The sequence below is a fragment of the Pan troglodytes genome, chromosome 9 (assembly GCF_028858775.2).
Source record: "Pan troglodytes isolate AG18354 chromosome 9, NHGRI_mPanTro3-v2.0_pri, whole genome shotgun sequence".
Lineage (NCBI taxonomy): Eukaryota > Metazoa > Chordata > Mammalia > Primates > Hominidae > Pan > Pan troglodytes.
Window position 1 is genome coordinate 13918359 of NC_072407.2, and position 13857 is coordinate 13932215.

A 13857-nucleotide genomic window follows, 5' to 3' on the forward strand; every position below is an offset into this window, starting at 1 on the left:
GCAGGTAAATGATTACCAGTTTCCCCCCAACTGGTGAGTCTCAGCCTCCCAGTGTACCTCCTGCTCAGGTGAAGGCTAGTGATGGAGCCGTGGTAGACAAGCCCTATCCCCGCCTGCTAAATTCAGCTGCCCTCAGGAAATATGCTGTTAAGAGATGACAGAGATGATATGGTTTGGCTGTGTCTCCACCCAAATCTCATCTTGAATTGTAGTTCCTATAATGCCCACATGTCGTGGGAGGGACCCAGTGGGAGGTAATTTAATCATGGGGGCAGTTACCCTCATGCTGTTCTTGTGATCCTGAGTTCTCACGAGATCTGATGGTTTTACAAGGGGCTTTTCCCCCTTTTGCTAAGCACTTCTTGTTGTTGCCACCATGTGAAGAAGGACATGTTTGCTTTCCCTTCCACCATAATTGTAAGTTTCCTGAGGCCTCCCCAGCCATGCTGAACTGTGGGTCAATTAAACCTCTTTCCTTTATAAATTACCCAGTCTTGGGTATGTCTTTATTAGCAGCATGAGAATAGACTAATACAAGAGAGGTCACGAAAAACAGGTGGAATCCAGGCAGTGGGTGGGCCTACGTCAGAAAGAGTCTGCATGCGTAAGTGCCAGTATCACTAGGGTGTGTATATGTGAGAACATGTATGCCCTTGTTTGTGTTGCATGTGTGTGCACAGGATTATATGTTTGCATGTGTGAATGTCCCTCTTGGCCTTGCAGCAGCTGCCTCTGCATATCACATTGCACCTCTGCCCCTCTGCCTCATCTTATTCTCCCTAGGCCATCCCCCATCCAATTTGCTTGTTCTGAGCTCCTGCCCCCAGTATACAGCTGTTGTACGAATACGATGCAATTGCACGAATCACTGTGGTTCATTATATAGTCCTATTAGTTTCCTATTGCTATTGTAACAAATTACTACAAATTTAGCAGCTTAAAACAATACAGATTTATTCTTACTATTCTGGAGGCCAGAAGTCCAGAATGGGTGTTACTGGGCTAAAATCAAGGTGTTGGCAGGGCTATGTTCATTTCTGGAGCTCTGAGGGAGAATCCATTTTCTTCCTTTTACTAGCTTCCAGAGGTTGCCACATTCTTGGCTCACATCTGTCCTCCTTCCATCTTCAAAGCCAGAAATGGCTCATTAAATCTTTCTCCTATTGAGTTTCCTATCGGGTCTTTCTCTGACATTTGCTTCTGCCTCCCACTTCCACTTATAAGGACCCTTGTGATGACATTGGACCGATCCAGGATAATGTCTTGGTCAGCAACCTTAATTTCATATGCAACCTTAATTCCCCTTTGCCGTGTAAGATGACATATTCACAAGTTCCAGGGATTACAACATGGACATCTTCAGAGAAGTGGGGGATTATTCTGCTTACAGCAAATAGCCTGGGTCTACTTTAGGTTGTGAGTTCTTTGGGGGCTGAGCTGTACTGTATTCATCCAGAGATTCCTTGGGAGCCGTTCAGTGCCCAGTATGCACCAGATGTTTATAATTTATTCAATATATTTGTTCCTTCCTTCCCTCTCTCTTTCACAGCAGTCCACCCCCATCATGGTCTGATAGCCCTCCCAACCTCTCTGGCCTCCCTGCCCATTGTGCCTCACAGGTGCTTCCCTTAGAAAGGAATGGTTCCATATCTGAAAATTAGCTTAGGTTTGAGAACCATTGACTAAAGAGGTGGCCAGCTCTCTAAGAGGAAGGACCTTGTAGAATTGCAGCAAGTATATGTCACAATGATTCCTTCATTTTTTCCCCCCAAAGGGACCTATGGCCATTTAGGTAATCATTCACTAGAGAAATGGGGATAACAAGACATTTTGAGGAGTAGCAGATGCAGAGTTTGAGTTGACATTAACACTTGGAGCCCAAAGCATCATCATGGCCCCTCTTTAAGAGGCCTTTTGGAGATCACTGTGATGTGATATGGCAGAAGAGTCTAGGGGCCTTCAGATGTCCAGTGTGTCAGCAAGAGAGGCCAATGCTGAGCCCCTGAATTGGCACTATTCCTTGAGACCAACTCATCACTTGGGGCAAGTCAACTGCATCAGGCCCTTTCAATTCTGGAAGGGCCAATGGTTCATCTCTACAGGGATAGAGACTTATTCTGGGCATGGGTTTGCCTTTCCTCACCACAGAGCCTCAGTTAGCATCACTTTCCAGGGATGTACAGAATGCCTGATCCAAAGGCATGGAATTCCACGCAGCACAGCACTTAACTGGGGGACACTATGATAGCAAGGGTCCTATTGAACTATGTATGGTTTGTGGCTGCTGTAGGGCACTTGGGATTCTTCATGCTCAGAAACCAGCAGACAAGAAGAAGAGTCATCATACTGGCAGGGATAACTGACCCTGATCAGCTGGAAGGGGCAAGGCTGCTTCTGCATGATGAGGGCAGGAGGAATGTGTGTGGAGCCCATGTGATCCACTGTGCACCTCCAGGTAGCCCCACTGTAATTGTGAAAGGATATGCAGCAACCCTGAGAAGGGTTTGATTATTTAGCATTTATCCCCTTCCCTCCCCCTCCTCTCACCCCTAGAATGAAGGTTTGGCTCACACCACCAGGTAAGCCACCAACATCTGAGGAGGTTGTTGAGGGTGGGGGAAATTCGGAATAGATAGTGGACGAGGGAGAGAATGAAGGCCAGTTATGGCTTCAAGATTAACTTCATTGGTAGGGGCCATAGTTAGTCCCACAGACCTCCTGCTTTCTTCTGAGTTCCCCTTGGGAATAGAGGCCCAAGGGAAATGGGGAGGAACTTCTCCCTGAACCTGGTGGAGAGTAAAGATCTGTGTGGCACAAGGGGTAGACTGTGATGTTAACACTATAGTTGTAGTATATTTTAGACAGTTCAAATTATGACTCTTTTTTTTATTTTTATTTTTTTGAGACAGTCTCGCTCTGTCACCCAGGCTGGAGTACGGTGGCATGAACTCAGCTCATTGCAAACATCACCTCCTAGGTTTGTGTGATTCTTGTGCCTCACCCTACCAAGTAGCTGGGACTACAGGCATACACCACCACACCTGGCTAATTTTTGTAATTTTGGCAGAGATGGGGTTTCACCATATTGGCCAGCCTCTTTTCGAACTCCTGGCCTCAAGTGATCTACCTGCCTTGGCCTCCCAAAGTGTTGGGATTACAGGCATGAGCCACCACGTCAGACCATTTTAGCCCTGAATTTTCCTTGATATGATTTGTCCATTAGTATTTGTTGTTGTTGTTGTTGTTGTTGTTTTTGAGACAGGGTCTCGCTCTGTTGCCCAGGCTGGAGTACAGTGGTGCAATCATGGTTCACTGCAACCTCAACCTCCTGGGCTCAATTGATCCTCCTGCCTCAGCCTCCCAAGAAGCTGGGACAACAGGTGCATGCCACCATGCTTGCCTAATTTTTATATTTTTTGTAGAGATGGGGCTTTGCCATGTTGCCCAGGCTGTTCTTGAACCCCTGGACTCAAGTGATCCATCTGCTTCGGCCTCCCAAATTGCTGTGATTACAGGCGTGAACCACTGCACCTGGCCCATTAGTTTAAATATATTCATGAGAATAGACCATAATATGTAGCTGGCTGGAGTCTCAGAAAACCTTGGCATGCCTTAATATTTGAGAATCCCATTTCATTTCTTATTAATCTCTTGAGAGCAAAGAAAATCCTATAAATCCTGTCAGAGAATGTCAAGAGTTTGGACCCATGTTTTAGATAGTGACAACTGTCCTAGTGGCTTTTAAATAGCCATCCTGCACCTGCCATTTAGAATATTTATTTTTGCTCTCAGAAGATATTTAGAAACAAGCAAGGGAAAGGAGCCAAATCATTTACAGATTCATGCAACCAAACCAAAATGAAACCAAGATAAGAATGTTCACAAAAATTTTAACCCAGGAATGTAGAAAAAATTAAATTATGCATGCATTTATTAGTCAGGGTTCTCTAGAGGGACAGAACTAATAGGATAGATATATATAAAGGGCAGTTTAGTAAGTATTAACTCACATGATCACAAGGTCCCACAATAGGCTGTCTGCAAGCTGAGGAGCAAGGAGAGCCAGTCTGAGTCCCAAAGCTGAAGAACTTGGAGTCTGATGTTCAAGGGCAGGAAGCATCCAGCACGGGAGAAAGATGTAGGCTGGGAGGCTAGGCCAGTCTCTCTTTTCACGTTTTTCTGCTGCTTTATATTCCAGCCGCACTGGCAGCTGATTAGATGGGGCCCACCCAGATTAAGGGTGGGTCTGCCTTCCCCAGCCCACTGACTCAAATGTTAATCTCCTTTGGCAACACCCTCACAGACACACCCAGGATCAATACTTTGCATCCTTCAATCCAATCAAGTTGACACTCAGTATTAACCATCACAACGAAGAAAGAAACAAAAGTGAATTTACCAGAGAAGTCATGTCTTGCAGAAAGAACGTGGATTCTGGAGAAACCAGAGTACTCAATCCAGAAAGACACTTGTCTTTAAACCAAAAAAGATAAAAAACCTTTTATCATTCCAGGAGAACGTACAGTCCTTTATTAAAGGTGGCTTTATAACTAAACCAAATCCTGAATAAAGTTGATATAGGAGGAGTTAAGAAATTAGGCAGATAGGGTAAGGAAGTCCTTGGTAAGGTTTTCCTTTTAATGAAAAGTAGCTCCCAAATAATTTTCTTTTCTAACAAAGAGCAGCCTGTAAAATTGAGCTGCAGACATAAACAAGGAAGCTAGAAGTTTGCATGGGTGAATGCCAGCAGCTGTGCCAGTAGGAAAAGGCTACCTGGGGCTAGGCATATCCAACATGACAGCTCCATCTTCCCTTCTCTTTGCTAGCCACGCATACCGTAAGAAGCAGACAAGATGACACCAGCCAAGCAAAGACCTCATTTGCATAATAAGATTAGGGTGGTGCGGCCCGATTCCCTGGGCACTAAGTAATGTCACACCTGGTCCAACCAATCTTTGGGCCCTATGTAATCAATCACCTCCTCAAGCCTGTCTATAAAATCTGTGCACTCCACTGTGGGCCGGAAGTCCCATTTGGGAGCCCATCTCTCTTGAAGGACAGAGCTAGCTGTTCTTTCTCTTTCTTTTGCCTAGTAAACCTCTGCTCTTAAACTCACTCCTTGTGTGTGTCTGTGTCCTTAATTTTCTTGGCATGAGGCAGTGAACCTCGGGTATTACCTTAGACAACAACTCCTGTTCAAAGTCAAGAGCTTCTACCAAAAAGGGAGAGGCTTGGCCTGAGAGAAAATGCACCAGGGCAGAAAATGTGAGCCATAGAAACAGAGTGCTCAAAGGGCTCAGGCGAGTATTGCACACTAGTTCCAAGAGTCACGAATTCCTTCTGATATTCTTTTTCAGGTCCTGCTTCTGGACACCATTTATGTCACCCTACATAACAGAGAGGGTCTCTAAAAGAAAATAATATTTATTTAATAGGGCTGTATTAGTCTGTTCTTGCATTGCTATAAAGAAATACCTGATATCAGGTGTGGTGGCTCATGCCTGGAATCCTAGCACTTTGAGAGGCCAAGGTGGGAGGATTGTTTGAGCCCATGAGTTCAAGACCATCTTGGGCAATATAGTAAGACCCTGTCTCTATAAAAAAATTAGCTGGGCATGGTGGAGCACACTTGTAGTCCCAGCTACTCAGGAGGCTGACCTGGGAGGATTGCTTGAGCCCAGGAGGTCAAGGTTGCAGTGAGCTGTCATTGCGCCACTGCACTACAGTCTGGGTGTCATAGCAAGACCCTGTCTCAAAAAAAAAAAAAAAAAAAAAAAAAAACCTATAAGAGGTTGAACTGGTTCATGGTTTGCAGGCTGTAAGGCTGTAGAGGAAGCATAGTGGCATCTGCTTCTGGGAAGGCCTCTGGAATCTTACAATCATGTTAGAAGGCCAAGCGGGAACTTTCATGTCACATGGCCAAAGCAGGAGCAAGAGAGTAAGGGGGAAGATGCCACACCCTTTTAAACCTCAGGAGAACTTACTCACTGTCATGGGAATAGTACCAAGTTGATGGTACTAAACCATTCATGAGAAATCCACTCCCATGATCCAATCAGCTCCCACCAGGCCCCACCTCCAGTTGGGGATTACATTTCAACGTGCGATTTGGGTGAGGACACACATCCAAACTATATCAAGGGCATTGCAATGGGAATACCTATATAACACCGTAGTAAACTATGTGTGTATTCAGGGAGGTAAAGGAACACAAAGGTTTTTTAAAGGAAAAATGAGGATCATTACATAATTGTTTTGAGATAATTATCCTGGCTACAAGGATCAGTAACAAGGGTGACACTAATCCAAGGCTGGACAGGCAGTTGCTAGACAGATGCCTTCAAAGGAGTAATTTTTGTGTAAGGTTGCAATGGCCTTTGTGCAAGGTTGCAATTTTTGCAGGTTTTTTTTTTTTTGATAGTTTTTGTTATCAGGCATTTATGCATGAGTACTCTCTCTTCATAGCTTTCCCTGGCTCAATTTATCAGGCTTTTTTGTTTTGTTTTGTTTTGCTTTTTTTTAAACATAAGTGACTCCATTTTGATTCTGACAACTTTAACATTAACAACCATGAAAAGATTTCTCTCAGATCTCTGACTGCAGGGACTGTCATTGACTATTGGCCTCAGCTGGTATATTCTGAAATCTATTACTGTGTTTCCACCAAAACCATGCTTCCCATGGACTGCTCCTAGCCAATGATTGAGCATGGTGGGGATCCTAGGAAGGCCCATTCTTGGAATATGTGGGATTCCCCTGATGGCTCAAGGACTTCTTATCTGCCTTGCTGAACTTCCTTAGAACTGCACTGCACTCCAAGTCTCCTCCACTCATCTTTGCTTCCTTTTCTTTTTCACAAGGATTACACCAGCATCATCGTCTCTTGGCTCTTCCAGCCTCCCCAGAGTTCCTGCCTATCAGGCATCTGCTTCTCAGAGGACTGAGACACATTTCTGTTACTCCAAGAACAATTCTGTTACCAAGGACCAATGCTGTGGTCCGTGGACCAGCAGCACTGGCCTCATTAGAAATGCAGAATGTCAAGCCCCACCCCAAACCTACTGAATCAGAATCTCATTTTAACAAGATGATTCATGTATACATTACAATTTGAGATGCACTGATTTAGATGATTTGGATTTTTCAGCAAATCCTTTAAATCTCAGTTTGGAAACTGAGTCCTTGCCAAGGTAAATATTTGGAATCACAAAGTAACAGATCATCTGCGTCCTGCATTTTTATAAGTCAAAGCCCAGCAAAGTTAAGGGACTGGTTCAAGGTCATAGATTACATTAGAAGAGAGCCAGCACTAGAAGCCAGGTCTCTTGCCACCCAGCTCTTCCCTACCCCCGCAGGCTCTGCTGTGAGCAGGCTATTTGCTGTAAATATGCATTGTTTAGTGTGGTAGCAGTGGAAATAAGGCTAGTTGTGGTAGAGTACAAAATATATTTGTTCTTTGTTCTGGGTTCCTGGCGCACAGTGTCTAAAACCCTAGAAATTTCCTAAGTGATAGTTTGTTATTCCTAACACACCCCACCCTTTAGGAGTATCTTTTGTTGTTCATAACTGCCCTTCGAAACACCTGAGTTTATGCTAACAAGGTGATTCAGGGTGGGGTCCCTAGCTAGGTTAAGGATGTGGGCTGGTCATCTGAAAGACCAAACAAGTGAATAGAGGGTGGGAACTTTCAGCCACCCCCAACCTCGGGGGAGGGAGGGTGACTGGAGACTGGGTTGTAAAAACTCTTGAATAATGAGATAAGGAGTGCCTCTGGGTTGGTGAACACATCAGATGCTGGGCAGGTGGTGTGTTGCCTCCCTCCATACCATGCATCTCTTCCCTTTGGCTGATCCTGAGGTGTATCCCTTAGAAATAAGCTGGTAAATGTAAGTAAAGTGTTTTCCTGAGTTATATGATTTGTTCTGGCAAATTACTGAACCTGAGGAGGGGGGATTGTGGAAACCTTCATATTTATAGCTGGTTGGTTAGAAGTTCTGGTGGCCCTTGGAACTTGCAACTAGTGTTTGAAGTGGGGGCAGTCTTGAGGACAGACCTGAACTTGTGGAGTCTATGCTAAATCCGGGGAGTTAGTGTCAGACTTGAACTGAATTGTTGGATGTCCAGTTGATGTTGGAGAACTGGTATAGAAACATGACATGCATTTGTTTTATCAGAAATGGCCTCTGAAAAAAAATTAGTCCAAACTCAGATGTGCTGTAAGTATAAAATACACACTAGATTTTGAGGATTTAGTATGAACAAGGAATATATTTCATTAATTTTTTTGGTATTGTTTACTCATTAAAATATTTTTGATATATCGGAGTAAATATATGGTAAAAACAAATATATTAAAATTAATGTCTTTTTTTAACTTGAAGATATCTGTGGGGCTTGCATTATATATGTTTGATGGTGCTGCTGTAAACCCTATCTCTTTGTCAACACTGCTTTATTCACTGCTTAATTCATAGCTTTGGCTGGCATTGCTGAGGGCACTTCTCTGTTATCAGCTTGGGATCTTTCAGAAATTCTTTATGGGATGATAGGGCTACTTAGTAACTCTTACAAGAATCCCTGATTAAATACCTATAAATGTCAGTTTCCCTTGAGAAGCAAATGTGCCATGTTATTAGCAGTTTAAGCTCTAGCTCTGGAGTGGAGACAATAGAGTGAAGGGGTTTGGGAGGTGGGAATAAAGGATTTGGGTCAAAGGGGTTGGGAAGTGACTTATGCTATGTGCTCCTTTGAGTTTGCATCTTTCAAGAGCCCATTATTAGAAGGGTTTTGTCACTGGGACCACAGAAGGAAGGGCCCTGTTAAGGCTTCTGCAGGTTGCCAAGCCCTGGTCTTTCTCCCTTGGAACTGTAAAGCAAAAAAGTATATGAGACAGGTCTCAATCAATTTAGAGATTTATTTTTCCAAGGTTAAGGATCATGACCCAGGACACAGCCTCAGGAGGTCCTGAGAATACAAGCCCAAGGTAGTTGGGTTAAAGGCTCTTGTTTTTATATGTTTTAGGGAGACATCAACCGATACATGTGAAGTATACATTGGTTTGGCCTGGAAAGGCAGAAGCTTACAGGTCACAGGTGGATTCAAAGATTTTCTGATCGGCAATTGGTTGAAAGAGTTATTATCTAAAAGGCTGAAATTAATTGAAAGGAGAGTCTGGGTTAAGATAAGGGGTTGTAGAGACCTAGGTTCTTATGTAGATGAAGTCTCATAGGTGGCTGCCCTTAGAGGCAACAGATAGCAAATATTTCCTATTCAGACCTTTAATAAAAGGTACTAGACTCTTAGCTAATCTCTTCAGGATCAGAAAAACACCGGGGAAGGGAAAGGGATCCTCTACAGAATGTAAATCCCCTCCCCCCGCACAAGATACAGCTTTGCAGGGCCATTTCAAAATATGTAAAAGGAATGTATTTTGGGATTAAAAAAGCTTTGATTTCCTTCAGGGCTTGCTATCTGTTATGTGATGCTATACTAGAGTCAGGTTGGAATTTGGTATTTTATTGTGACAGTCTATTTTGTCAGTCTTAAGATGTGTTTTAATGTTAATGCTGGTCTGTTGTGTCTAAACTCCAAAAGGGAGAGGGTATAATGAGGCATGTCTACCTCCTTGCCCGAGCATCATGGCTGGAACTCGTTTTTCAGGTTTCTTTGGAACCCCCTTGGCTGAGAGGGGGTCCATTCAGTCATCTGGGGGGCTTAGAATTTTATTTTTGTTTACAGAACCCAGTATTCTCCCCGTTCACAGTTAAGACCTGAGGAATGAAGGGCATCCAGATACTGACACTGTGAACACAGCTTCTACTCAACCCCTAATCCCAGTTGTTTCCCTCCTGACTGAATCTCAGGGACACAGCAATGTGTAATGGTAGCTGTTGAGAGGCCTAGGACCAAGGAAAGGCTTGAGGGCCCTTGGCTAGATCAGCATGCTCTTGAGACTGGAGAACCGAAAGCTCAAGGGAATATGTCACTATCTATCTCACCTTGAGCCTCAGTGGCTATTTGGGATCCTCTTGCTTGGCTCAGAGGACTCTGGATGTCAAAGGACTTAAAGGCTCTGCCCTAGATGAAAACTTGCATTCTCTGTTGGCTACATGAGGTAAACTCATGGGCTTAACTAAGGAAGTACTGTCTAGAACTGAAATCACTGATCATTTGTACTGTTTAACAATTCCGTTTGGGAGGCCGAGGAGGGTGGATCACGAGGTCAGGAGATTGAGACCATCCTGGCGAACACGGTGAAACCCCATCTCTACTAAAAATACAAAAAATTAGCTGGGCGTGGTGGTAGGCCCCTGTAGTCCCAGCTACTTGGGAGGCTGAGGCAGGAGAATGGTGTGAACCCGGGAGGTGGAGCTTGCAGTGAGCCGAGATTGTGCCACTGCACTCCAGAACTCCAGAGCCTGGGCAACAGAGTGAGACTCTGTCTCAAAAAAAAAAAAAAAAAAGTTCCCTGAAGCAGAAAAATCTGCTGCTCAAACAGACTTCAATGTCTCATGCCTAAAATTTTCACAAATTACCATATACTCTGGGTGGTGGAATGGACCCAGAATAGGTAAGGGACTTAAGCAATTTCAAACAGCTTATTAGAGACAGTGGTAGGAGTGGCAGCACATATGAGAATCTTGGCCTCAAGTCTCTTACCTAAACTCTGCAGAAGTGTGTCTGGAACCCAGAAGCTCATGCTAACATGTCCAGTATCCCTAGTTACTTCTTGAGCAAAGGGGAGTGATGACATTAGGAGAATGAAGGAACAAAGTGGGTCATGCTTTGTTTTATTCTTGAACCTTTAGTCCCATGTATGAATCCTGAGTGTTACCCTCCTGAATGCTGTGCACTACAGAATGAACTTTAGTTCACAGTAAATGAGGGATGCTTTTTCTTAAGAAATAAATTTAATTCAAGGTGGTTAGTGAATGTGAGGCAATGTAATGCCTTCACGAAAGTTAAAGTAATCCAGTTACAAAAGAAGCACTGTGTATAGTCTCAAATAGCTGAAGGTACAATGGGCTCCATATTTTACAAAGTACAAAAAATTATTTCATATACAAAGAAAAATACAAATAATGTGCAAAAACCATTTTCACAGGTGGCAATTTATAAAATGGAAATGATAGAAAAGTCCTTCATTCTTAATTATCCCCGAATTTCTTATATATTAACACAGTTCTATTTCCTAGTGTGTAGACAATTTTAAATTTGAAATTCTGATTTATTTTTAATCTACAAAGTATTTTTATTTTTTAAAAGGGAACCATTTCATTATTGAAATCTTATGAATGCATCAGTTAATTTATATTAAATTATAAGCAGGCTATCTGAAAAACAAGGATATAGAAATCATATATACACATTTTTGAAATATTAGTTTAGTATTTAACATATTAACATTTCAAAACAAATGCAATGATCTAGCTACCTATGACGCCAGCTGGTGTCAGTGGTTGTAGCGAAGATGCTGTTTCTGTTTGTTTACCATGAGCAAACAGCATTTCTTGGGTCTTAAGCTAAACAATCACAAGTTATCAAAGTAAAGAAAATCTAAAGACAGTTCTTACTTTTCATGTGTAGAAGTGTAGTTTGGGTATCCAGTCATGCCACAGTGTGACTGTGGTCAACACAGCCCTTGTCACAGGTGCGTATGGTCCTAAATAGCTGGCCTCTGTCTTTCCAACATCTTCACTTCATTGGGAATTCAGTGCAAGTGTTTGTTTTGTGAGTTAGTGCATTCAGCTTTTTTTGCATGTTATTTTGAAAAAGAAACTGTCAGGAAGCAGAAGATACATAAGAACACAAGGCTCTGGATCCTCAGAGCACCTCTGGTCTAGAGAATTCAGTGTTTTGGAAGTAGTGTTTTCCTGCATTGGGCTGGTCATTGTTGTACCATTCCCTGGATAATCTTTTTCCATCAGAATAATGCTGTGTGCTCCCTCTTTGCCTGCTACTGAACAATGACGTCTCTTGTTGTGAACCCCACTGGCAGAGCACGGACCATGGAAGCATCTTTTGGCAGCACCAGAGAACTGAGCATCTCAAAGGTCAGGCATTACAAGTAGATGTCTCTCATAGGAAACCTAATCCAGGTAGAATATGAGACAATCTTGGAGGGTTTTGATTTTTGCTTGTTAAACAGGTCTCCAAGGAAATTATGACCTCAGAGAACAAAAAAGGATCTATAGCTTTCATGAAGAAGGACGCAAGTAGGTGGTAGCCATTTTGCCTGGGTGAGGTTCACAGTTGGCTCAGGAGACATCTTCTGATCATTAACCACTAAGACCCTGTTAGAAAAATTTAGTGCAAGATACAGGGAGTGCATGGGGCTGTTGACCAGACCTGTGTGAAACACCTGTTCAGGTTAAGTAGATATAGCAACCCCTGCAAGAGGGGACTGGGCAGGAGAACCTCAGGCCCCGGGATAACTTGTTGTCAGCTCCTCAAGGATCCATGCTTCTTTTTCTATCTGGCAGCATGAGTTCTTCTGTTTCTTCTGCGTGGGTTGACCATGGGCATCAGGCATCAGAGATACAACTCTGGATTTTGTCCATCCATTGCTGGGCACTCTGTCCATCCTGGGCGCAGAAGTTATACACACGTTTGCTGGTCTTGAGCTACAAAACCAAATGACAGTGAACCAGAGATGAAAGGCAGGGCTGTTTTATGGATTTGGGTAAGTGGTAAATCAGTTCCTGTGACCTTTCTTTTCCATACTGCCCCAGAATGTCTGTATGAATTTTTCTTCCTCAACTACCATACTGTTATTGCCTTTACTTTTCTGGTCTCTAGAGTCATAGGGGATGTTGATAGAAGGGTACTGGCAGGAAAAGGAGACACACTGGGAGCGCCTTATTTTGCATTTTCTTAGTGTCGTCTTTGACTAAGGAGGAAGGGTCAGCAATGAATGGTGCCTTTAACCTTTCCCATGCACTGCACCAATGCACTAAAGGTGAGGGAGCTCCTTGTGCTCCAGGGGGATGCCTGAGATTCATCCATACCATAAAGTTGGCCTTCGTGTCCCCTTTCTTTAGTTGAAGCCATATTGGAAGCCCACTGTCAGGAAAACGGTCTCATGGCCTGAGCAGGGCCACAGAGGATGACCTATCCTCTTTATAAAGCCCTGCTTGACTCCAGGGACTACATAAGTCTCCTTCTATTATGTGGCCTATAAAGTGCCCCATGGCCTACCTAAGGGCTGCTGAAGATGTTAGCGTAGATACTTATGTGTGACTAAGGACAGTCTTTTGTGGGTAGTCAAGCATGAAGACCACTGAATACTAGGGAAATAGCATCTGTTCTTGAAAGTAGGTGGTGATGGAAATAACTGACAACATTTAACAAGGAGTTCATCTGTTTCCATGTGCGCTGGACTCCTTTTGCACAAAGCAATATGCAGCTTTTCTGAGACATACAGACAGGAAGAGAGGATAGCCTTGGGGGTCAATAATGCTGAGTTCAAGCTCTGGAACAATTCCCATAGCCAAGGGGGTCTGTCATCCATCTGTAGTCACCACCAATTACTCTGAGGGCTCCATCATTCTTGGAGACATACAGAATGATGTGCAGACAGAGCCAGGAAAAGAGAAGTAAGATCAACTTACATCAAAGAAAGCCTTGTCACTTGTGTGCTTTGGGGCTCCCATGCTGGGGCCAGCAGGGATGACCATTTCTACTTCAGCCAGATCAATGTGGCCTTTACAGCTTGTGTCCTCACCTGAGTCATAGTAGCGCAGCTGGAACCAAAAGGATACAAGTGAGATATAGGATACAAGTGAGATATAAGAGACAGAAAGAGAAAATGGCATGGCTTTTCAAACTGCATTTGAATACCTTCCTCTGTACCTTGGT

General features: G+C 43.5%; 2 protein-coding genes across 8 annotated transcripts in view; one reads left to right on the forward strand and one right to left on the reverse strand.

Annotated features, from left to right (window-relative positions):
* Window positions 1-12570, forward strand: part of SWAP70 (switching B cell complex subunit SWAP70) — a 114791-nt gene extending 102221 nt beyond the window's left edge. Inside the window, exon 12 of the mRNA XM_063782784.1 lies at window positions 12483-12570. Coding sequence (XP_063638854.1) covers window positions 12483-12487 — 5 coding nt within the window. The 3' untranslated portion in view covers window positions 12488-12570. The remainder of the gene's footprint in view (window positions 1-12482) is intronic.
* SBF2 (SET binding factor 2) overlaps window positions 10889-13857 on the reverse strand; it is a 516757-nt gene continuing 513788 nt past the window's right edge. For all 7 annotated transcript variants that reach the window (XR_010147145.1, XR_010147144.1, XR_010147143.1 and 4 more), the window contains 2 exons: window positions 13611-13742; window positions 10889-12623 (listed from right to left, as the gene is read on the reverse strand). Coding sequence is in view for 4 of the 7 variants with exons in the window: in XM_016920369.4 (XP_016775858.4) it covers window positions 12525-12623; window positions 13611-13742 (231 nt within the window). In the remaining 3 variants the exon portion in view is untranslated. The remainder of the gene's footprint in view (window positions 12624-13610; window positions 13743-13857) is intronic.